Source organism: Centruroides sculpturatus, unplaced genomic scaffold (assembly GCF_000671375.1).
Source record: "Centruroides sculpturatus isolate CEXI.00-Female unplaced genomic scaffold, Cexi_2.0 scaffold780, whole genome shotgun sequence".
Taxonomy (NCBI): domain Eukaryota; kingdom Metazoa; phylum Arthropoda; class Arachnida; order Scorpiones; family Buthidae; genus Centruroides; species Centruroides sculpturatus.
The window spans coordinates 307,459-331,176 of record NW_019385021.1 but is presented as its reverse complement, the minus strand read 5'-3'; the positions used below and the strand labels follow the sequence as shown (position 1 = coordinate 331,176).

The window sequence follows — 23,718 nt, the reverse complement described above, 5'->3', positions numbered from 1 at the left end:
TTTGTTTGATCTGTATAGAGGAGGATGTAAATCTTTAATTATAAAAATATAGTATAATCCAAAAGTTTTAAAATTATTAAGAATTAGATATTCATGTGAATTTAAAATTCAAATTAAATTTCATTCCAAAAATAGAGATGATGAATCTAAAACTAAGACATTGATTATGTCTAAGAAACAATAATTCACAATTCTGTCATGTTTTGTTTACATAATTTACATCCTCCACATTTAAAATACATTTTTGTTATTTACATAACACAAAAACTGGAAAAATATACTATCCACTGTAGTAGTAAAAACATGCAAAATCTATGCCTTATCAGCATAAAAACTTTATATTAAAAACAAATGTTTTCACTCTGCTTAATGGATCATCCTCAAGTTATAATTTTAAATTATATTTGAAATGTGCCATGTAACACATTTCAAATATAGTATGCTTATCTTTTCTTGGAAAAATTTTATTTTTCATGATAGAAAAATAAAAAAGTCAAATGTATTTATAATAATTAACTAGATTTTATATAAAGCTCAGATTAAGTTATATACAGTAATAAAATTAATTAAATTCACAAATACTTTATTTGTGAATCTATTTATTACAAAAATTTATTTTTCTATCTTATTATTAAGCACCAATAAAAGATATTACTGTTGAAAATTACAGATATTCTGTAGAAATTAACATTTTTGTCAAAATATTGCTTTATAGGTTTGTTGATAAATCTAAATTTAATTTATTATTTATTTAACTTTTCATTTTATAAACTCATTACGACTGCTCTCTCTCTTTTTTTTTTTTAATCAATCTTACTTCTATTATTACTTCATATAAGATTTTTGTGTGTTATTTTTATTAAAAAATTGAACTAGGTTCATTTTATAAGATTTAAGAATTTAGTTTTCCAAAAATAAAACATGTATTTACTATTTCTATTCTAAATGAATATTTATGCTTATATTAAAATATATATATATATATATAGCAGACCCGCTTTACGACTGCTGTCTTTAGAATCACGACTCTTACCACTATTACACACTTTCTATTATGATGATACAAATTATCACATTTTTATCGTGGTTTTACATAGTTTAAGTTGTGTTTCTAGAAATATAATTTCAATTATGGCATTGATATGAGAAATGAAACGGCTCGCTTTACGACTTGTTTCCAGAAGCCAATTATGTCGTATAAACGGGTGTTTATTACATATATAAGTTTAAATTATAATAAATGTTCACTTTTCTCCGAAAATTTAATAAATTCAAATAAAAATTTTCGTAAAATTTTTCGGTTTCACCAATTTATAAGCACTTAAGATACTTCGAAAATTAAATATATTCGTTTTACTCATTGGTCGGAATTGAAATAACGTAAGCTAATAGGCGTGTTTATGGAAGTGGAATGTGTTGCAATCGATCAAATTTCTCCTTAGCTAATTATTTATTAATAAAGTCACGCCTTTTAGTAATTATTCTTATCTAAGAACCAATCAGCAATTGAACTGCAGATAATTTTTTAAGTAGTCAAATTGTATGTATAATTACTCAACCAAAAAAAATCCAACGCGAAAACCAATTTTGTTCAAGATTTTGATATTTTATAAAGCTGATATTAAATTATATTACACATTTTATATTATAAAATAATATTTAATACTTTTATTATAATAAAATACATTAATAGAACCTTAAATTTTTATGCTACGAGTGTTTTAGTTTCAAAAATGATTTAAAAAAAATTATATAGGCACCCCATAAAAGTATTAAAATGTAAAATGTATCTCTATATACCATACGAAATAACACAGTAAATTTTATTTAATGTGAAATAGCNTGATGCTACCAAAGTAACAGTTAATTTTTTAACATTATACAAGAATTGTACACGTTTTTTTCTACACTCCCTTAAAGATGGGATGTACGAAATCGTAATATCACTGGTTTAACATTGAAATCCATGAGTAATATATAATCGAAGAGCAGAATAAAAATATCAAATATTTTAATGGATTTTTTTAAACTCCTGTCCACTATATAGAACTATCATAAAAACATACCAGTAAATTCTTATCGGTTGGGTTAAGTTATAAATCTACTCGTGGTTCATGTAATCGGGTGAGGGCAGCCAAATATCTAGCGGGCAGATGGCTAACAGCCCAGAACCGGTCCTGAATAGAATTGGATGCAGTATATGTGTAGCATCCACCTGAGGTCCTAGGCTTCCACCAGGTAAACCTGGTGAGACTGGTGCTCTGTAAAGTGCATGTGCGAATCTGGCTTTTTGGATGCTGACAACACAGTGCTTCCACTCTGCCACTAATATTCGAATATACAATAGCAATCTTTTTTTTTTCCACGTGTAGTATAGAAATTTGTAATAAGATACATAATGAGGTTATAATAAAACATTGTGCGATTATTTTCATATAATTAAAATTACTATGTATTTTCACGGCACAATATTTCATGGATTACACAATGATGGCACGCATATGTAATATGTCAATATAATCATAACTTATATTGACATATTACTTTGATATATATATATATGTCAAAGTACAGTAGAGCATCGATTATCCGACTCAATTGGGGACTCAGGTTGGTCGGATAACTGAAAAAAATCGGAAAACCGAAAATAATGAAAAAAATACATTATTAGTATAGTATATTAGTATATCCCATGTAATTAGTATATTAGTATATCACTATTAACCAACTTCACGTTGAATTTTCATCGATGTTAAGCCTAACAAATTTTTTTTTTAAAATAATAATCATCGCTATTGTATCGTTAAAAATTATTTTTAAATTATTTTATTTGCTCACAAAACAAACAACCACTCATAATTAGAAAATTAAGTCTCGTTTAAATACTGGCCTCCCTTCAACGGCCGAGCTGTGTTGCCAGCTAAAATATGCAAAAATTTAACAAAAATAATATTAAAGTAGCCAAGATATAGCCAAATATTGTAGTGCCACATCACTAGCGAACATTTGAAATTTGCTGACTAGAATGGAAGGTTAATCAATGTGACGGTTAATCGGGGGGTTGGATAATCGATGCTCTACTGTGTGTATATATATATANAAAGCAAACAATAATATATATATATATTGTTTGCTTTAAGAAAGTTGCATCTCAAATTCCAAATTAATTATGTAATCTAAAAAACTTGCATAATTTTCAAGTTAACTGACTAATTTTATGTGATATCTCAATAAATACAATGAAAGCAAGCTATTTATATAATCTGAAATGAACTTTTTATGATTCCATTATTAATTTCCATGGATTTTTCTAAAATATAAACATTTTTTGACAAAATTTTTATACTTTATTTTGGATATTATTAAGTTATTCAGTTATAGGTAATTCAAAATAATTTATTAATTTATCTTAAATAATTTTTTTAATTCTAATTTTTCTATTTTAGTTTTATCATTATCATTAAAATAATAAATTTAATACAAAATAATAACAAGCAAATATAATTTTAAATTTTACTTACTTCAAAAAAATGAATATATTTTGAATCTGCATATAATTCTTGCAATTCACTAACAGCTAAAGGATGATTATTGCAATATTCTGAATAAATTTCAAATTCATCTTTCTATAAAAAAAAAATATATTACTTTATTTGCTTCCTTTGATAGCACAGCTATAATAATTCATAAAAAATAAATTATTATTCAAGAAACATATTTGTAGAATCTGTAGACTTAAATTGTATCATGTTTTTTATAAAAATGATAATCTAGTATGATATCTTTGAATAAAATATTATATTAATTCATTTTATTACAGACTATTACAGAGCTATAGGAAATTCAATTAAAAATTTTTAGTTTTAGCAAATAAGTTTAAGAAAATAATTTCTTAATAATATGAACTTACATGTTTGAGAAAGCAGTTTCCTATTTGACTAAGATGGGGTCGTTCCATATCAATACAAGATTCAAGATGTTTAAGAAAACCACTTTGAAAATGATATATTTCTTCTATATTACCAAAGATGGTTGCAATACATTCATCTGAAAACATGTCTGATCGACGGCGGACTTGTCTCAGATAACCCTAATGAACATTTCAAAAAATATATTAATATTTAATGTTAATCAAATTAGTAAGAAAGAAAAATATACACAATTTAGATATAATGTTAAATTTAAAATTCATAATTACCTCTACAACATCTTTAAGATGCTGTACAAAATCTTTTTCTGTGCTAACAATTTCCTTTACAACATTGGCTCTGACTTGTTCATTACTTAGTAAACTAACACTCATTTTTCGTGGCACTTGTTGCATTAAAGTTCCATTATTCATTTTGCTTATACAATCCTCTACTGTGTCTTCTTGATTTACCCTTAACTGTTGAAGGAAAAATAGATATTATATTATAATATAATATAAATATTTTCATTACAAAATTATATAAACTAATCTTAGAATTTTATATAACTGTCAAAAAAAATTANATTAAATATATATATATATATATATATTTGTAATTTATTATGACTATAAGCATATAAAATAAACAAATGAATGTCAAAAGAAAATAAGTAGAGTTTACTGAACCCTTTCTTAGCAGTTTCAAACAATTGTTAAAAATCACTTCACTTCTTTTTGATTTCATTAAACTTTTGAAAAATTAACAGGAAATAAAAAAGTTAAATGGAGAAGACCAGTAACCAAATTTAAAAATAACCAGAATAATGTCTCTTTTTTTTTAAAAGAAATTAATGTTCTTAATATATTCAAACGCTTTCATCATTTCTTTAATGACAAGCAATTAATTTTACTTCTGAGATTTTTAAAATTTAAATTATAATTCTTCAAAAATATTTTTAAACTAAAAAATTTTTGTACCTAAATGAATACATTATTGACATAACATCTAAAACATTGATGTTTTTTAGATAATAATTAAATAGATGTAAATTTCATTCATTTCATGTTACTACTATTCACATACTACAATTAAAATAATTTTAAAAAATCTTTTATAGTTTCTTATTGTTTAATTCCAGAAAGGATTTTTTCAAGAAATACCATTAATTACAACTAGATTTGCAGTTCAAATGGGTTGGGAGCATATAACCTGAAGCTCAAATTCTAAAAAACTTTTAACTTTGAACTTTTAAATTTTACATATACATTTAACCTATACAAACAACTTATATATAATCGTTATAAATTTAAAAACTAATAATTTCAAATCAAACATTAACCTTTGCATATGTTAGGTTTTTTCCCCTAATAGTCATTATGTTGCACATTTAAAATTTTTGTAGTTTTCTTTTATATTGACTTGTTTTTATTAACATCTTCCACTTTTAGATCATCCTAAAGAGTAATGCCAATATTTGCATAAAAAATTTTTCCTCAAAATATCTATATTAAATTATTTTCACTTTTAATTTTTGAATCAAGATTATATTTTATAGTTAATTAAATCATGTTAATAAACTAAATAAATCACTAATTTTGTTTATATTACTCTAATAATAATCCATATAATTTGTGACAAATATTTAGATAAGACTTTCTGAAATTAATTTTTATAATGAATATTGTATATTCTGAACTCGAGTTCTGCCATGTATATAATGCATATAATAAAAAATATATAACATATTTACTTCTTTAAGAATTGTATTGAAATTGCTATTACTTTGATACTAATGCTACATACATTTATCCAATAAAAAAAAAAGTACCATAAACTATAATCTTTATTTTCACTTTCAATCTTTAAATCATATTTGTAGAATTCACTTTTTTTCAAATTTTGATTTGAATTCATTTGTTTTTGTATTTATTCAATAATTTAGTAGCATTTTTCATTTTAAATGAATGATTATTGTCCCATTTAAATATTATGCAAATATTGAAATTATTAAAATTTGACAATTGAATAATAGAATAATATAACAAGTTTTAACAGAGATAACTGTATTTAAATTCTCTGAAAGCTGAAATAAATTTCTAGGTTTTCTCCATCTAACAAAGTTTAAAGTTCAATATAAAAATATCACTGACTTATTTTATTATTTTAATTTTAATGACATCTAAATAAATAAATAAATATACATATATAGGTTTTACTCTATATATAGAGTAAAACCTAAGTAAATTGGAATCGCATAGTCCTGAAGTATTTTTTCCATTTTGGCAGGTTTCCATTTTGAACAGATTTTAGTATTTTATTTTATTTATTCAGTTTTTTAAGTCTTTAAACTACACAGATAAATGTCATACGGTTACATTCATTTTTATAGTAAAAATCACTTTTACATAAGTAAAAAAATTTATTACTAGGCTTAAATCTAAATTAATCTAAAGTGATTGCAACTAAAGATGGGAATGCAAGAATTGAGAACTATTCGATTACAAAAAGTTCTCATTGTTCCCAAGAACTTGTATTAGGTATTAGAATACCTCTTTGATATGATCCTTGAGCTAATATGACAGCAAACAAGCTAATTTGAATACCAAAAACTAATGTTCCACTCTCCCATTAAAAATTTTAATTGCATTACAGTAACATTGGATAACCGGATTACAGAGATCAAGTTCCCCTGTGATCTGGCTTTAAGATATTTTAATACCCTAAATTAATAATTTAAGTCAATTTCTGTAATTAAGCAACATATTAATCAACATGTTTTTGACTATTCTGTACTATTTAGTTACTAACTACTCTATACAAGACAAATTGGCAGCACTGTGTTACTGCTTATTCATGAAAATGATGAGACTTTGTTATTGAGAACTATGTTCTTGGAAATTCATTTAATACTTGGAAATTCTAGATTCTTACAAGTATTCAATTCTGTCCCGATTAATTCCAACAAAGACTAATATTAACAAAAGATTTTGTGCTTATATGTCCCTTGTCATGTGACCTTTGTTTTTCTGACATGGTTTGAAATTATTCTCAGAATACAAGGTCTGTTCAAAAAGTATCGGACCTTATTTTTTTCCGCGTAAACCAATGATGCGCGAGAGGCCTCATTCGGTGGAGTTGTGGAGGGGACAGTCATGCACAGCCCTGAATTTTTTCCCGCCTGCAGGAAGCATCAGTCGTTGGCAATCGGCCTATGAGTGACTCCTTTAGTGGAGTTGTGGAGGGGACAGTCATGCACAGCCCTGAATTTTTTCCCGCCTGCAGGAAGCATCAGTCGTTGGCAATCGGCCTATGAGTGAGGTCATGTAGTGTGCTCTCGTCGGATTCCACTAAGCTGGAAAATGACTGAACAATGTGAGCAGCGATATTACATCAAATTTTGCCAAAAACCTTGGCGATACCCAAGCGTAAACCATTCGCAAGATTCAGCAGTCTTTCGGGGACGATCCTCGAGGCCAAAAAAAGCGCGGCAGGTCCGCAGCAATATCAAAGGTCATGTTGACAGTTTTTTCGACTCTCGTGGGATGGTGTGTCGTGAGTACACACCACAAGGCCAAACCATCGCAAAGGAGTACTACCAGGAGGTCCTTCGTCGTCTTTCCGATGCTGTGTGACGCAAACGACTGGATCTGTGGTCGATGAAATCTTGGCAGCTCCATCGTGATAATGCATCCGCCCATTCTGCGCATCTCATTCGGGCTTTCGTCGCCAACACAACACTCTTGTTGTTCGTCACGCTTCGTACTCTCCCGACATGGCTCCGTGTGACTTTTGGCTATTTTCCAAGCTGAAAATGCCACTAAAAGGAACCCGAATTTAGTCAAGAGAAGACATCATGCAAAATCTGATGGACCGGCTGATGGCCATTCCAAAAGATGCATTCCAGCAGTGTTTCCAGCAATGGCAGGAACGCTGGGAGAAGTGTATACACTACCAAGGAAACTACTTTGAAGGGGATTAGGGTTTTGTACATCAAAATCAATAAATTTATTTTTGCCGACCAAAGGTCTGATACTTTTTGAACACACCTTGTAAAGTTTTTGTACCCATGATGGTCATTACACTTGTAGACAAATAAGAAAAATTGCCTCCAAGTGGAATCTTAATTTTCTGCTTATCCATATTAAGTTACATTCTTGGTACCCAAAAATCTTCCATTGGACAGGTTTCTGGCTTATAATAAGATTTAACCTAGCAAATGGCTCCATTCTAAAATTTTTTTTTTTTTTGTTTATGCAGGTTTCTGTTTTATTCAGGTTCTAGTTTAGCTAAGTTTCATTGTATATACATAGAAATCTCATAATGAAGAACACACAAATACACCCAAAATCAATAAAATAATTTAATGATACAAACATTTCCACCTATTACTCACAATCATCATCAGGTATATATTAATGAATACCTTATGATGTTTGTGGGTAACAGGTAAAAACATTCTTATCATTAAATAATTTTACTGGTTTTGGGTATATTGTGTGCTTTTTTCATTACATACAATCAGTTTTTGAAGAAGTGAAAGAAATCTCATAAATTAATCAAATTGATTTTTAAAATAAAATAACTGTTTGAACAATTGCATGTGATTATAATGCTGTATTTATATTCAGCAATTTTAGTTATAAGCATTATTAATTAAACTCTTTTGATCTTCATAAATGAAGAATTTAAAATTTATTAATAGTATCTAAACCAGACCTAATATAGATGTTAAAGCATTTATTCTATTGGAATATTTTTTGAACGATAAAACTATTAATCATATAAAAGATGATAATAAAAGTAAATACCTATAATTTTAATACATATTGTAATATTTATTTACTTACCCTCACAAATGCTGCTGGAAACCAACCACTTCTAGTCCCAATAGATCCCCACCACCAATCTTTATCACTAGAATCTGTAACTTCAATAACTTCGCCTGCCTGGAATGCTAATTCTTCAGCATCAATTGTAACATGATCCCATAAAGCTTCAGCATATGTTATACCATCATCACTAAACTAACAAATAAATAAATGATTATTTTATTTTTCCTTGCAAAGCTATTTTTAAAATTTACATTAAATAATATTTTTTATTATATTAAAATGCCTTACTTCTCTAAATAATGTTTGATTTCTGGAGGATATGTGAGAGTCTTCTCCATCTGATGAGAAATCATCTTCTGAAGATGCAGTGCTGATATCACGCGATCCTTCATGATCAGAGAACCCAACTACAGAAAAATCAGAACAAGAGTCTCAAAATTTTTTCAAAAGTCAAAAGAAGTTTGAATATTAATTTAATAGTAATTATGAAAATAAAAAAGTACTAGTATTACATTAATTCAAAGACTGAATTTTTGTATGATCCTATTAGTACATATTTATTTATTTATTTAGACATACTAGGATATTAGTGCATATTTCTGTTTGAATAAAAAATGTTAATAAAAGTTTAGTTTGATTACTTTCCAAAATAAACAATAGAATAGTTTAAAATATTGTAACTTCATGCATATAAAATAATTTTCTTTCTGGTCAAATCATTGAAATTATATGAAAAATATATACATATGCAGAAAATTTAGACAGTTGAAAATGAATTTCATGAGTATTTTAAAAATTTTTAACTAAGTTTCAGAGAATAAAATTTGAATTATAAAAATTGTATATACAGTAATACCCCAAACTTACATGATAGGTGGGACCAAGCAATAACAGCGTAAGTCGAATTCGTCGAGGTATAATTTTGCAATTTATGTAAAATCCAAATCGGATGTATGTAAGCTAATAAATGTTCTCGTTAATCTTATCTCGTCTTTTGATTCATTCATGGTTACAAGAAATCACCATGTAGTGTCTCTCAAGTCTCCATAGATATAACAAACACAGAAATAAATAACACAAAATAAATTGTAGCTATGTGTCAATTCCGCGCGACACGTCCGAAGATGTAAGCTGAACAATAGTGTGGGGAGAGTGAGTAATCAAGAGTTGCGTGGCGCTCAAACAAAAGACGAATTGACGAGATTTGAAAATCGTGTAACTCCGGGTTCGTGTAAGTCAAGGTATTACTGTATTTAATTATGCAGATTTTCAAGCAGATGAAATCACAAGTAATTAATATAACATAATAAAAAAAATTTAAATGGTAAAACTGATTTTAATTGTAATTTAAATATAAAATAGTTACTTAAAATGATTTAACAAAAATAATATTTTAACATACTATTTCAAAAGTTGACAGTGAATTTTATTCATTCTTTCATATTTAAATTTATTAGAACTAATATTCATTTTAATAAATATTAAAAGCACTGCAGTATCAAAAACAATGGCATATCATATTCATCTTATAAAATTTTATTTAAGTTAACATAAAACATTTTCAATTTACAAATCACTTTTACATCATTAAATAACTATAATATAATTTTGAACAAAGAAAAAAAATTATATTTTGAACTTTTTAAGTTATTAAGATCAATACAGATATGTTAACTTAATTAACCTGTAACTTTATGGGCTGTATTTGATTTAAAATATAAAATGGAAAAATTATACAACAATTATTAATGATGATGATAAGGAATAAATATAGAAAATATTTCCTAAAAATAATAAATAGCATTCAATGAGTATAATCAATCTTTTTCTGATTTAATACAGACCAAACATCTCATAAAAAATTTCCACTAGCAATACTCTTCTTGAATTTCAATTCTGAAATGTTCATTATAAAGGAAAATATAACCTTTGTTTCTTATGCAAGAACAGTTTTTTGTATTAAAATCAGAAAATGGAAAAACTTGAACTTCCTAATAAATATATTTTAAGAGTGAAAAATCTCAAACTTGTTCTTAATTAATTAACCTTTAGTGTCTAGAAAAACAGCAAATGAACAAGTTTTAATTGGAATTTAAGATTTTTGTTTTTTCTTTTATTCTCTGTTTAAATTGATGAGAAAATTTCAAATAAACTGGACTCTAAATAAAAATTATTTACCATAAACGAAAACATTTAGTTATTTGATCTTGTAATTTGTATTTTAATTATTTTTCTAATTATAAGATATATTCATTATATAAAAACAATAACTTTTGATTCAAATAAATATTACTATACTAATACTAAATATCATCTATTAATAAGATTTTATACATTTCATTATATGAACATACCTATAGTTCTAGTACTAAGTCCTACTTTTTCCAAATCTAATGGCTGACTGATTGATCGGTGTAATCTTGAATGGCCTCTGCGTTTTATTGGTCGTGACCTGTCAGTTCTCATTTTAATAAATGAAGGAGTAGATAATTGCTAAAATTAAAATCAAATTCAAAAGAAAATATTAGAGATTTATATAATATTTAGCATGAATAAATAACAACAACAACAACAACAACAACAGTCATTTTTTAGATTTATTTATAAACAGATGTATTTGTTGTTTTATAAATAAAACAACAAATAACTAAACAGAAATTAAAATATAAGTTATCTCATTTTGTTGATTATTATCACATCAAAACTAAAGTAATAAATTATATTTTAAAATATAGATTTATATAATTTTTAATTTAAAAAACTACAGATGACAATACACTGTTAATAGTTACTAGTATATACTGTGTATATTCTTTTCATTTTCAAGAATGAAAAATTTGAATAAAGATTGAATAAAATATCAAAATACAATTAGCTTTGCAAGACAATTGTGAGAACTCACTCTTTCAACACTAGGAGTTTTTTTCAATGGTGTTCCAGAATCAGAAGAATGTCTTTTCAATTCAGGAAGATTATCTCTCTGTCTTGACATCTGAGCCTATTACAATATTAAAATGATTTGTTTTAAAAATAATATTTTCTAAAAAATTAATCAGATAGTTTTCTTATCATAACATATAAAATATATATTTTGTACTATATTTATGTATAATGAATATAGTAACAGATAAGAATTTAGAAGTTTAAAATACTTTTTTAATTAATTGTTCCATTACTGGTTTATGTGGATTTTTAAAAATATTTTCAAAAAATAAATGACTCATCCTAGAAAATAAAACTTTTGAAGCCATCAATATATATTTTATTATTTTCAAAGAATTTTCTTTATTAACAATTCTTATTTATTGATTTAATATTTCAAAAATTAATCTAATTTAGTATTTATTCTTTAATAAATACAATTAAATAAATTTAAAAATATGCATCATCATCTTTATAATAATAAAACATACTGTATACTAACAAATATAGCATATTTAAATTAGAAAAAATTTAAAATAAGAAAACAGAAGAAAAACAATAAAAAAAACAATAAATTATATTCTATGTATTACTGATTTTTCTGACTTCATAAATTTGCAAGATATTCTCTTTTACTTAAATATTTGCTTATATACTAATTACATGAAATATTAATGAAAAATTAATAATAATGACAAAATGAACTAGTTTTATGAAGGGGAAAAAACCTACATATATGTATTATTTGGATTAGACCACAAACACAAAGAATAAAAAAATAGTTTTTGTTCAAGTTTTTATTGTGATATAGAACAACATATATCATTATTAAAATCTATTCATAACTATACAAAAGAATAATAAATTTATTTAATTAAAATACTTTAAAAAGAAAAAAATAATAATAATACTGATTGTCAAGAGAGTTAACAAATAAAAAAATATATCCTGATAAACATAATAAATATACATAAACAAATAGCTGAATTATCAATATTTCAAATAAGAAAGAAAAAATAGACATTTAGATATGGAGGACTGTTACAATACAAATTCAATATCTGCTCTAGAACAAGAAAAAATCTTTTAAATTTAATTTATAACAATATGCCATTTTTCAAATTATGAATGCAAATATAGCAAGAATAATTCTGGAATGGAACATATATATATACACAAAGAATAAAAAACATGAACAAATAATTATTGAAATTATAAAAGTTAATTGCAGCATTGGATTGCAAATGGTAAATTCTGGTTCATTCTATATTTTATGAATTTTAATGTGTAATATCCATAACTTTTTATTATCAGAATATTTCAGAAATGTAATGTAAAATAGTTACTATCAATACTAATATAAGCAAATTTAATTATATAAATGAATATTATAAAGCATAACATATGCTTATTTAGAAAATTCAGTCAAATTAAATATCCATATATGATGATTGCAATGAAAAATATTTTATTTTATTCTAAAGTTACCAATCAAACATTATATTAAAGCAATATTTAAAAACTGTAAATTTTATTTAAAATTAAAATATAATTATTAACTTAAGCTCTATGAATTTAATACCTAAATAACATATTGAATTTTAAAAAATTTAAGTATTCTATTCATTTAAAAGTTTATATCTTAAATTATATTATTATTAATTTTAATTACCATGAATGCTTCAACAACACTAGAATTTCCATTTAAAGAACTTCCAACATCTGAATGTGGTCTTGGAGGTGGTTTTGTTTTGGGTGAAGATTCTGACGTAGAAGCTGCTCTTCTCCTAATTAGTGCTGGACTTTCTCCTAGTTGTGAATTCTTCAATAGCAATAATAAGATTAATTTAACAATGAAATAAAATATTTCTTTTATCTTAAAATTTTAATACATTTTTATAAAATAATTTTAGTTTAAATTCAAATATAATCTATTTTAAAATTATTTAAAGTTTTTAATATACTTTTGTTTCTTAAGTTTTATATATTAAAATTTTACTCAACTCACCATTCATAGAGAAAGTAAAGAGTACAAAACTAAGTATAAATTATAAAAAAATAAAAATAAAAAAATTATAAACTAAAAATTATTTTAATCATTCAGATTTGTTTTAAAATAAAATTTAGCATAAAGAAAAATATTAAAAAATAAAATGAAAATAAAAACAAAGAAATTGTGCATTTTTTATTGAAAATTTCCCATACATAATAAAACATATAAAAACATTTCTGAAATAAATCATAAAAACAAAAATATCATAAATGAAAAATAAATAAAAAATTTGCATTTTGATAATTTCAATATCATTTCTTTTAATACATACCTCAAGAAAAACTTCATTGTTGGAAACCATTTCTATCTGTATACCACTATCTGCGCTATAGCATTTAGAATCAGTTTTTCTTGATTTTCTGTCCTTTCTTTTATCCTTTGAGGATCTTAGGACAACAGAACCCAATCGAAAAAGACTTCCTGTTTCAGATGTGTTTGGCTCACTATATGTTTTGCGTAAATGTTTTGAAACTAATGGACTAACTGCTGTTTCATTAGAACTGTTTTGAGAACAAAACTGAGATTCATGATTTTCTGATAAACTATCAAAACATGTTTGCTGTTCCAGTTTTTTTGCTCTCTGGAACCGGAGTGAAAAAGTTTTACAAAATTTCTGTAGAACACCATCAGACAATTTAGGACTAGATGTCTGTATGGAATTACAGCTACTGGTTATAACTGGAGAAGCCTCACCGGATGACAAGTCAACATGAGAACTGTCACAATCAGATTTGAATTTATGAATATTTAAAGTGCTACTAGACGGTGAATTGTTTTGAAGAATTTCCTCGGCTGCTTCTTCATTATATAATTCGGACCATGGACGGTGTATGTCTTTTGCAGATGAACTCAATTCATTAATAGTTTGAAATTCTGGTGAACTTGTTGTTTTCAACTGCCTTTCTGAACGAGAAATTAGCCTGTTTCTTATAAGATGAACATGTAAAGATTGATGTTCTTTAAACCTGTCATTTTGTTCACTACAAAGTTCTTCATTTTCTTCTGTAATTTTAGTTTCATCATTACCATTAGTGGATAGTGAATTTTCATCAATTGAAGTAGAACTTGATCTTGAATGATCAACACCCATTTTTATTTCAGAAAAATTTTCAAATTTATCTTCTGTTTCACATATTAATTCTGTTAAATTATTACTTTCTTCAGATTTATTATCCAAATCCTAAAAAAATATTTCATAATAAAATTTAGAATTCAATTAAAATTACTGAAATTTTATTTTTAATTAAAAAAATTATGAAGAAATTAAAATTAATTATTTAAAAATTATATTTAAGTTAATGGGTTAGTAAGATTTTTTAAACTCTTTTTGGTCTTTGGACATTTAAGAGAGATCTTTTTCATATCTATATTATTATTTAGCTAGATTCACAATGGAATGGAGGCTTGATGGCGAGAGATGAACCAGACATATCCTAACATACCAAGAACAAACCACTCTTGAACATTTCTGAAGATGCAATTAAACTTGAACCCCAGGATATCTCCCACAATGGAATACTGATGCCTTTACTTGCTTGGACTATCCAGCCATAAATATATTAAATAATCATAGAAAGATATCTTACATCATTCACAGAAAGATATCTTAGCATTAGTTAAATAATGTAAATTATTCATTATTATTACATTGGATCATTGTGGTGATAAAATAAAATTCAAATCTCATTATAAAGAATAAACTAATAATCAGTAATTAAAATTTTCATATCAAAACATTAATATGGAATCTAATAAGAATGTTTCATTGATATGTATAAAAAAAAAAGGAAAAATCATCAAAATATTGATTTTAAAAATTCCAAAATAAACTTTTAGTTTATTTAAAACACATTAAAAATGAAAATGTAAATTCAATTGAAAGCTGTCATATATAAAGATTTTGTATGAAAATAAATCTCAAAATTTCTAGTAAAACTGAAAGCAAAAATTCTAATAGAAAAAAAATGGCTTTACATTATCCTATTAAAAATTATTATTATTATTATTACTAGCATACAGTGTTAGCAAAAAAAATTCATTCAGGTATTACATACTAATGACTAATTTAACTTTTTAATTTGCAATTCAGTTTGCATGTCGCTTTTGTAACCATAAAAATTAGCATCACTTTTGCTACAACCAATGATTCAAGCTTGATTACTCATCAAAGATCTTTTGAATATTTATAGAATACTAAAATTATAATTATTTTCATTATTATTACAATATAAAATAAGCACCTACAGATGTACAGTATTAGCTAATGCCAAGTAGTTGCTATATATTAAAATTACAAGTTGTCATTGATACTTTATTTACAAGTTGTACTGTATATTTTATATTGAAGATTTCAGTGAAATTTTATCTATGTTCTTAGAAAAACCAAACACACTTATTTTGTTCTCTGAGTATTTTTTTCTATAAGTTCTATAGAATACTTTGTTAAAAAATACAAGAGTACTTCTTGAAAATAAATATCAGAGATAATGTATAATGACAATAATGAAATTACAAATTTTTATATTTTGTTAGTGAAATATATTTATGAAATATTTTTGATGACTTCATAATTAATGAAATCATTAACTGTGAAGTTTCAATAAACATATCAAATTCTAAATTTGTAAATACTTTTTCTTACATAAATACTGCTAAAAGTAGGTCTACTTGTAACTGAATATCTTTTGCAATTATTAAAATTCAGACTCTGCTAGCTTTAGTCAGATAATATCCAATATAATTATTATGAATAATACAGCTATATAAATTATGCAATTAATGAAGTAAAGTTGAAACATAATATTTTTAAGAACAAATTTAATGTCTTCCTTTGTTTATAGCTAAGATCTTTCAATTAAATAAATTTATTGATCTTTCAAATGAATATTTAAAACCAACAAATTGTTAAAAAAAAAAGTATGATTTTGAAGCTACAAAATATGATTCTATAAACTGCTAATATATTTTTAATTGTGATATTAAAAATCTGAACTATGTAAATTATTATAAATTTATAGTACAATAAAAGTACTACATAAAATATTTTCATATTTACAGAATAAATTATCAATTTTATTTCGTATATAATGTGCAAGTTAAACTTCATAACGGTAGAGCAGTAAACAACAAAATTTATAAAGTTTCCACGATAAAAAATATGCAAGTATCAGAATTATTTCTCTAAATATTTAAATTTAGATTTAAATATTTATAGTTTATCTATTCTTGTCTTTGCTTTATTTCCAAATGAATTTAACAAAACCAAATCATGTTTTATTAACCTGCAAATAAATAATTTCTGTTATCTTTTCAAGACAGAAAAGGAAAATGAAATCCTTGAAATACTAAATCTCCTTGAATTTTGCAATTTATTCTAGTAAATATACATTCGGGTGACACATTTAGTGCTGTGAATAAAATATCATGTTTTGACCATCAAACATAAACTTTCCTATTTAGAAAGATTCTAAAATTTCCTTATTACATTTTAACAAAACATTACCAAAATTAAAAATAATGCAAAATTTTAATTTTGTTATATATGAATAAAATTAGGCCATTGCCAAATGGATATTTTTGTAAATTATTTCTTTAAAAGGAAAGTATTTTAACTAATAATACATTGTTATGAAGAAAACAAGAAAATAAATATTTCAAATTAACTTATTCCAAATTTTTAATATAGCCATTCACCAAAAACTTTCAATGAATTTATCACTACACAAAAACAATTTGTTTATTAAGAATTTCAATAGATCATATTATTAATGTATATATTTTATACAAAATATCCAAAATTCTATTCTAAAATAACATTCACATATTATTCTTTAAACATTCCACAATTATTTATTACAAATATTTAATTTTCAAAAACAAAAGTTGTCATTAAAATATTAAAAACCATCCATTTTTTTGACCTAATTTCACAATAAACTTTTCTTAGTATATTTATAAATATTTCATATATTACCAGCAATGTAACTACAAATTTTAATTCCTTAACCAAAATAATGGTAAAGGGACTTCCAATGCTTAGGGCCTAGCTCTCCCACTTTCATTGTATTATGCTATAAAAAAGTAAAGATAAAAAATTACAAAAATAATCACAGCAATTGCATAAGCCAATATTTTGGTTAAATAACATCTAAATAGGGATTAGTGTCCCATAGAAAATCCTCCCAGGAGACATCCTCCTTGTTAAATTGTTCAAGTGTTGCATTGCCATATCTCATCAAACCAAAAATAATTAGAACAAAAAATATAAGAGTTTTTTTTAATTATATAAAAAAAATATTAAAATTTATACTGTTCTGTAGAAATGGTGCCCAGGGTCTGGTCTGGGCCCCTTATGTCACAGGTTAAGTGTCAGTTAACTATGCTTAGCAACTGTTTATTATAGTAGATAAGTACAAATTCAACTATCCTTTAATTAAATAAATAAACAAGGAAATAAAGTTTCAGATAAAAAGTATTTAAATAAAATTTAAAATATCTTTTCCTCTCTGATAGGAAGCTTGTTGAAATAATTTGATTACTTTACCATAGTTTTTAGTCAAGTAAAATGTATAATTCAAGCTCTAACCTGAACTAAATTTGGATCAAATGAAAGGAAGTTTTAAATATTTACAAACTATAACAGTCTAAATTTATTTTAGTATACATTAAAAGGCATTTAACCTTTCTCACAAAAGAAATATATCCTACATCTACATGCTTCTTTAAATGGATCTGTTTAAAAACTGATATTACAAATAAAAGAATGACTACTTTAAAAATTCTCTAAGCAATTATAAATTTCTACTTAATATATTCTTCACTTTAATTTTTAAAGTTATGATTTTTGAAAAAATAAAAATTTAGAAGAAAATTTTATAATTCTTATAACAGAATTTAAGTTTCTTAAAACTATTATAAATATAAGAAATTGCTAATTATGATATATAAAATATTAGAAAAAATTATTGTAGAATAAGAAATATATTTTTAAAAATAAAAATTATAATTATCTAATAAACAACTTCATAGGTAAAATTGCATTAAGTATATTTGTAGTACCTTATTACTAGGCATTTTGGGTGATTATTTTCATAAGGAAAACCAAATAGTTTCTAACATAGTTTTGATATATTTTTATTAAAAGAAAGATGCAAACTAATATCAATCATCTTTTGTATTTATTTATTTATTTATGTACAAATAAATAAACATTAAAAAATGTCTTCTTCTTTCATATTTATGTTTTAAATTAATAACAATAAGTTTTAAAAAATGTTAAATTTGATTGTAAGAGACATTCAAAGAACATGAGAGAATAAATCAAACATAATAAAAAAAATTTAAATATTTGTTAAATCAACTTTTGATTTGATTTACTTTTCTGGTAAAAAATGTCTTCTTCTTTCATATTTATGTTTTAAATTAATAACAATAAGTTTTAAAAAATGTTAAATTTGATTGTAAGAGACATTCAAAGAACATGAGAGAATAAATCAAACATAATAAAAAAAATTTAAATATTTGTTAAATCAACTTTTGATTTGATTTACTTTTCTGGTATAGAAAGTATCCTTATCAAATTTATTTGACCTTAATTCATTTTTTAAGTTTTTCTTTTCAGCATTATTTTTTCTTTTCCATTTCTTAACAAATAGGTTAATAATTTCTTATTGTCTTTCAAATTATGCACGGAAAAACATTGTTTTCGGAATAAAGTAATTATACATGATTTATTATTATAGCATTGCAATTAAAATTTTCTATCTTTATTCAAGTGAGAAGTGATGCAATAACTTCTACAAGACTTTTTGTACGTTCCTCTCGATTTAGATACGCATCGTTGCTTCTTGATAAACTCCTATACACCGCTCAGAATATCTAAATTAGTATAGTTTACACCCGTTATAGAGTTTTAAATCTGAAACGAGAATTTTCGTAGTCATTTTCGACTGCGTAAATTTGACGGCGTTTTATGGGCCGTGGATGGCTAAGGATAGTGAGTGCTTTATGCCTTATAAATTCGCCAGTTTTAACTAGACGACGTGACGTCACCCAGAACGACACGTCGCACCCAAGGTCAGAATAAGAAAAACCAGATAGTCAACGTGTTAGATGTCTCATTAACTACTTTCTCTACATCTACTTCGATGTCATAATGCAATCCTTAACAGTGTAATAAATTAACTTGCAGGACGTTGCTCGAATCTTTCAATTTCTCCAAAAAGATTGATCAGTTGGGGATAAAAAGAAACGAATGAAAGTAGTATTGAAAGGCGACAAAGCGGACGACGTATTGAATTTTTCTTGGCACACTATACACATTTCGCCTTGGCAATCATTAACGGATGGAAGCTTCGGAAACGCACGAAAGAATCGCAGCTGAATCGAAATTCTAAACGTATGCTGTTCGAATATCAACAAGTTCTTCTGCTTTTCCCCCGCGAATAAATATATGTCGATCTCCATCCATTCGTAACAAAATTTCCTGTCTTCGACCTTGCAAAATGGAGTGGACAAACCTCAGCACGAACAGTAACCATAGAAAACGACTGACATATATTTCTAATATAAAAATAGAATTTTATTTATCGCGCTTTATTCGAAAAATCGAGAAAGTTTCGAAAAGTTTGTCGTTAAATCATCCTAAGCGCTATTCATCTGTTTTAAGTGCAACTATTGTTATAGACTACTGAAGTGTAACGGTCTTCTCTCATTAAACTTCATTAGTTATTTAACAACCGACACGAGAGAATAAAGAAAAAAAAAACGAACGGAAAAGTTGGAAAAAAATTAAATAAAGGATAAAAGTCAATTTTTAAACTCGGACATTTTCAGTCAGAAAATTCGTATAAACCGCAAATTCTCTGAATGATAAACCATCTGGCGACCATCTGCCATACTCATTAAATATGCGGGTGAATGACACGGTTTAATTGTAGAAAGTCTGTATACAGAGCACAAGTATGCCCGAAAATCGTAGATTTTCTTTTGTCTCATAAGAATAATGATTTGGTTCAGGTTAAGAAACTTCTTACACAATGAAAAACGCAAAGTATTGGTCTTTTAAACGTATGCAAAAAACATATTGCAAGTACTGTACGTTAAGCCTAAACAAATGAATGGCCTTCTGTTACTTGAGTTGTGAAATTTAAAAAAAAACAGTTTATCTTGCGCCACCGAGCGTATAAGTCAGTAAGACGCTAATTGTTAATTTTTAAACATTCCTGGAAAATAACTAAATCCCAAAAAAACATCTTATTACAGTTAAATTGTCAATTTGTAGTTTAAAAATTTTAAATTGCTATGACTACCCTCGAGATGGAGGCCGAAGTGAGTAATGTCGGAATTAATATATTTCAAATTGAAAAACAAGAGTCAAGAGAGATTAAACGTGACTTAAACCGGATGTATTCATACCAATCATTTTTTCCACTCGACGATGGCACATGAATCACGTCGAAGAAACCGCAAGTTAAACGGCATGAACTTTTTAGAAGTGTTTACATTTTCTGGAATTCTATACAAATCTCTGTATTATTTTATCAGAGTTATATTGAATAAACAAACTTATAATTTCACTTCAAACTTGTATTTTATTCGGTATTTTTGCGATCAATATAAGAGCAAGACGTAATATCAATATTTGAATAAATATTACAATGATAAATGAAAAAATTTATCTGCATAGTTATTTTTACTCATAGCATCCTTAAGTTAAAGCGAAAATATTTAACGAGCGCTTTTAATTTCTCGAAACGAGTAGCAAAGTTAAGAGTAATTAATTAAGGTGCGCATATAAAAGTATGCAAAACTTACCGAAACTTCGTTTAAGACGGTATAACCCCAAAAGTAACGTTTGTGAGCTTCGCCTAATTTATCTGCCAATCTAAACATCGAATTGGACAGAGATAAAAGTAAATGAGCGTAAGGAGCGGCCGAAGGCGCCATGTCGTCAGGCCTGTCATTCCCTCCAATAACTTGTACAGCTGCTATACAGTCGGGAGGAACGAGAGGCGGTGCTGCATCGCGCAACCAGCAGACGAGTCCAACACATATAGATGAGGGAAGATCGATCCTAAATCGGAATTTCTTGGTGTCAGAGTTCAAAGATACCGTAACACAGTGGACTATGGAACCAAACTCGAAAGAAAAAAAAAATTAAATAAAGTTCGATGGAAAACGTTCCGGTACCAATTAACATGGATCGTTGATCCAGTTAAAAGTCTTTATTTATTTTTTTCAAAATCGATAAAAAAAACCAATTCGATAAACCTTCTAAACCATCAAAGGTGAACAACCTGCACTAAGTGCATTCGGGATAATGACCCAAATATGATACGTGCTTATCTGCATCTCTCATTAAAGAGAGGCGATGCAATCATTTAAGCTGCATACAGTGTCAGAAATGGTGGAGGAACCTTATCATTCTCACAATAGATATGGCTGTATGAGCATATTAGCATAACTTTCTCGTTTGGATGAGGTAAATATTTATAGGGTCGGAAAAACTATACTGTTAAAGAACTACTTCCAGCAACCGACTGACTTATTGTTCAATGAAGTTATGAAAGAGAATAATGTGAGGAAATTCTATAGAAACTTCATCCTGTTGCGGATTGAAAGGGAAGTCTATAACGCAAATCGGTATTTTATTGTATGGACTTTAACGTAATTTTCCCTTTCATTGTTGAAATCGGTTATAATAATCTTTTATATTATCTTTCCCGGATGTTTTGCTTAACAACGCATTCTAATTTAAAGAAAAACCCATTCGAATCAACGGTAAAAGTGAGTCGAAAAAATACTCGATGTTCAGAACACAAAGTTACTTTCCCTTACCTAACCAAGTTTTACTTTTACAATTTAATAATGGGATTCAAAATTTCTAAACTTTTATATCTTATAATTTAATTTAACAAATTTCAATAAAACTTCCCAAAAATATTTTATTTATATATTAAATCGGAAAGAACTCGTCATCGACTCAGTATAAAATTCTTCTCATGTCACTGAAATCGATTTTCCAAACTTTTATGGCATAAAACCCGTTATGACCACATTTCGTTTATGAAAAATAGCATACAACATGCATTACATATTCTAACTTTAATATAATTTTTTCAACAATAAATTTTTAAAAAAATAGATTAAAAAATATGCGATATAAACTCGAAATTTAATTTATTTTTACGTAAACGAATTAGAAAGAAATCATTTCTATAAACAATTTTTAAACATTGAAGTCAATATTTCCAGAAAATTTACCAAGAAAAAATTCCATGTTACAGACTTTGATACAGATCATAAATCTTTTGAACTTGTTACACAAAGTAAATTACATTTTAAAATAATATAAACATAATAAACATAAAAAGAACTTGTCAGACCTGTTACAGGACTTTACCAAGGTCCTAATTACGTAAATAGTTGAGACTAGAGATGAAATTTAACAATATTACAAAGATCTTCGCAAAGAAATAATTTACAATAAAATTTGTTTAAATAAAGATAAGAATATTTTCTTTCCCGTATACACGAAAATAAAATGGGGTTGAAATGAGCCCTAAGTTCTTGTATTTATTTTTAATAAATAAAAATATAGGATTTTTATCATGAAAGTGGCTACGCTTGGCTTATCTCAGTTTCAGAACATTTCACTTTCGATACGTAGATAGCTTACACAATAAGGATAAGACTGAAATTGGTGTCGTGAACAATACATCGCATAAGGTATACAAATATGTGTGATCTTTATCAGACTCAAACAAGAAAACGTCTACCGGAATCATGCCAATGTCATTTTTTTTTACAGGAAAATGACTAAGTAATATAATTTTTAAAAATAACTTTAGTATTTATTACACTTTATCAAGCGTTGCAAGTTTGATAGAAATAATAAATTTAATACAGAATTTATCCAATTAGCAGAATTTCGTATAGAATCGCAGATATATTATTAAATTTATATACCAAATAAAGATAATATTCCAAATTATAATTT

At 26.0% G+C, this 23,718-nt stretch overlaps 1 protein-coding gene across 6 annotated transcripts in view; it reads right to left on the bottom strand.

Moving 5' to 3' along the window:
• LOC111633534 (spermatogenesis-associated protein 13-like) overlaps positions 1 to 23,718 on the bottom strand; it is a 47,380-nt gene that overhangs the window by 11,538 nt on the left and 12,124 nt on the right. For 2 of the 6 annotated variants that reach the window (XM_023378113.1, XM_023378114.1), the window contains exons 3-11: positions 13,990 to 14,898; positions 13,338 to 13,487; positions 11,646 to 11,741; positions 11,098 to 11,236; positions 9,032 to 9,150; positions 8,759 to 8,935; positions 4,199 to 4,387; positions 3,911 to 4,090; positions 3,522 to 3,626 (exon numbers count right to left, since the gene is read on the bottom strand). In XM_023378113.1, the coding sequence (XP_023233881.1) occupies positions 3,522 to 3,626; positions 3,911 to 4,090; positions 4,199 to 4,387; positions 8,759 to 8,935; positions 9,032 to 9,150; positions 11,098 to 11,236; positions 11,646 to 11,741; positions 13,338 to 13,487; positions 13,990 to 14,898 (2,064 nt within the window). Of the gene's footprint in view, positions 1 to 3,521; positions 3,627 to 3,910; positions 4,091 to 4,198; positions 4,388 to 8,758; positions 8,936 to 9,031; positions 9,151 to 11,097; positions 11,237 to 11,645; positions 11,742 to 13,337; positions 13,488 to 13,989; positions 14,899 to 17,691; positions 17,759 to 18,776; positions 18,809 to 21,533; positions 23,612 to 23,718 lie in introns of those variants that run through there. The other 4 variants (XM_023378116.1, XM_023378117.1, XM_023378118.1 and 1 more) reach the window with 4 other exon arrangements.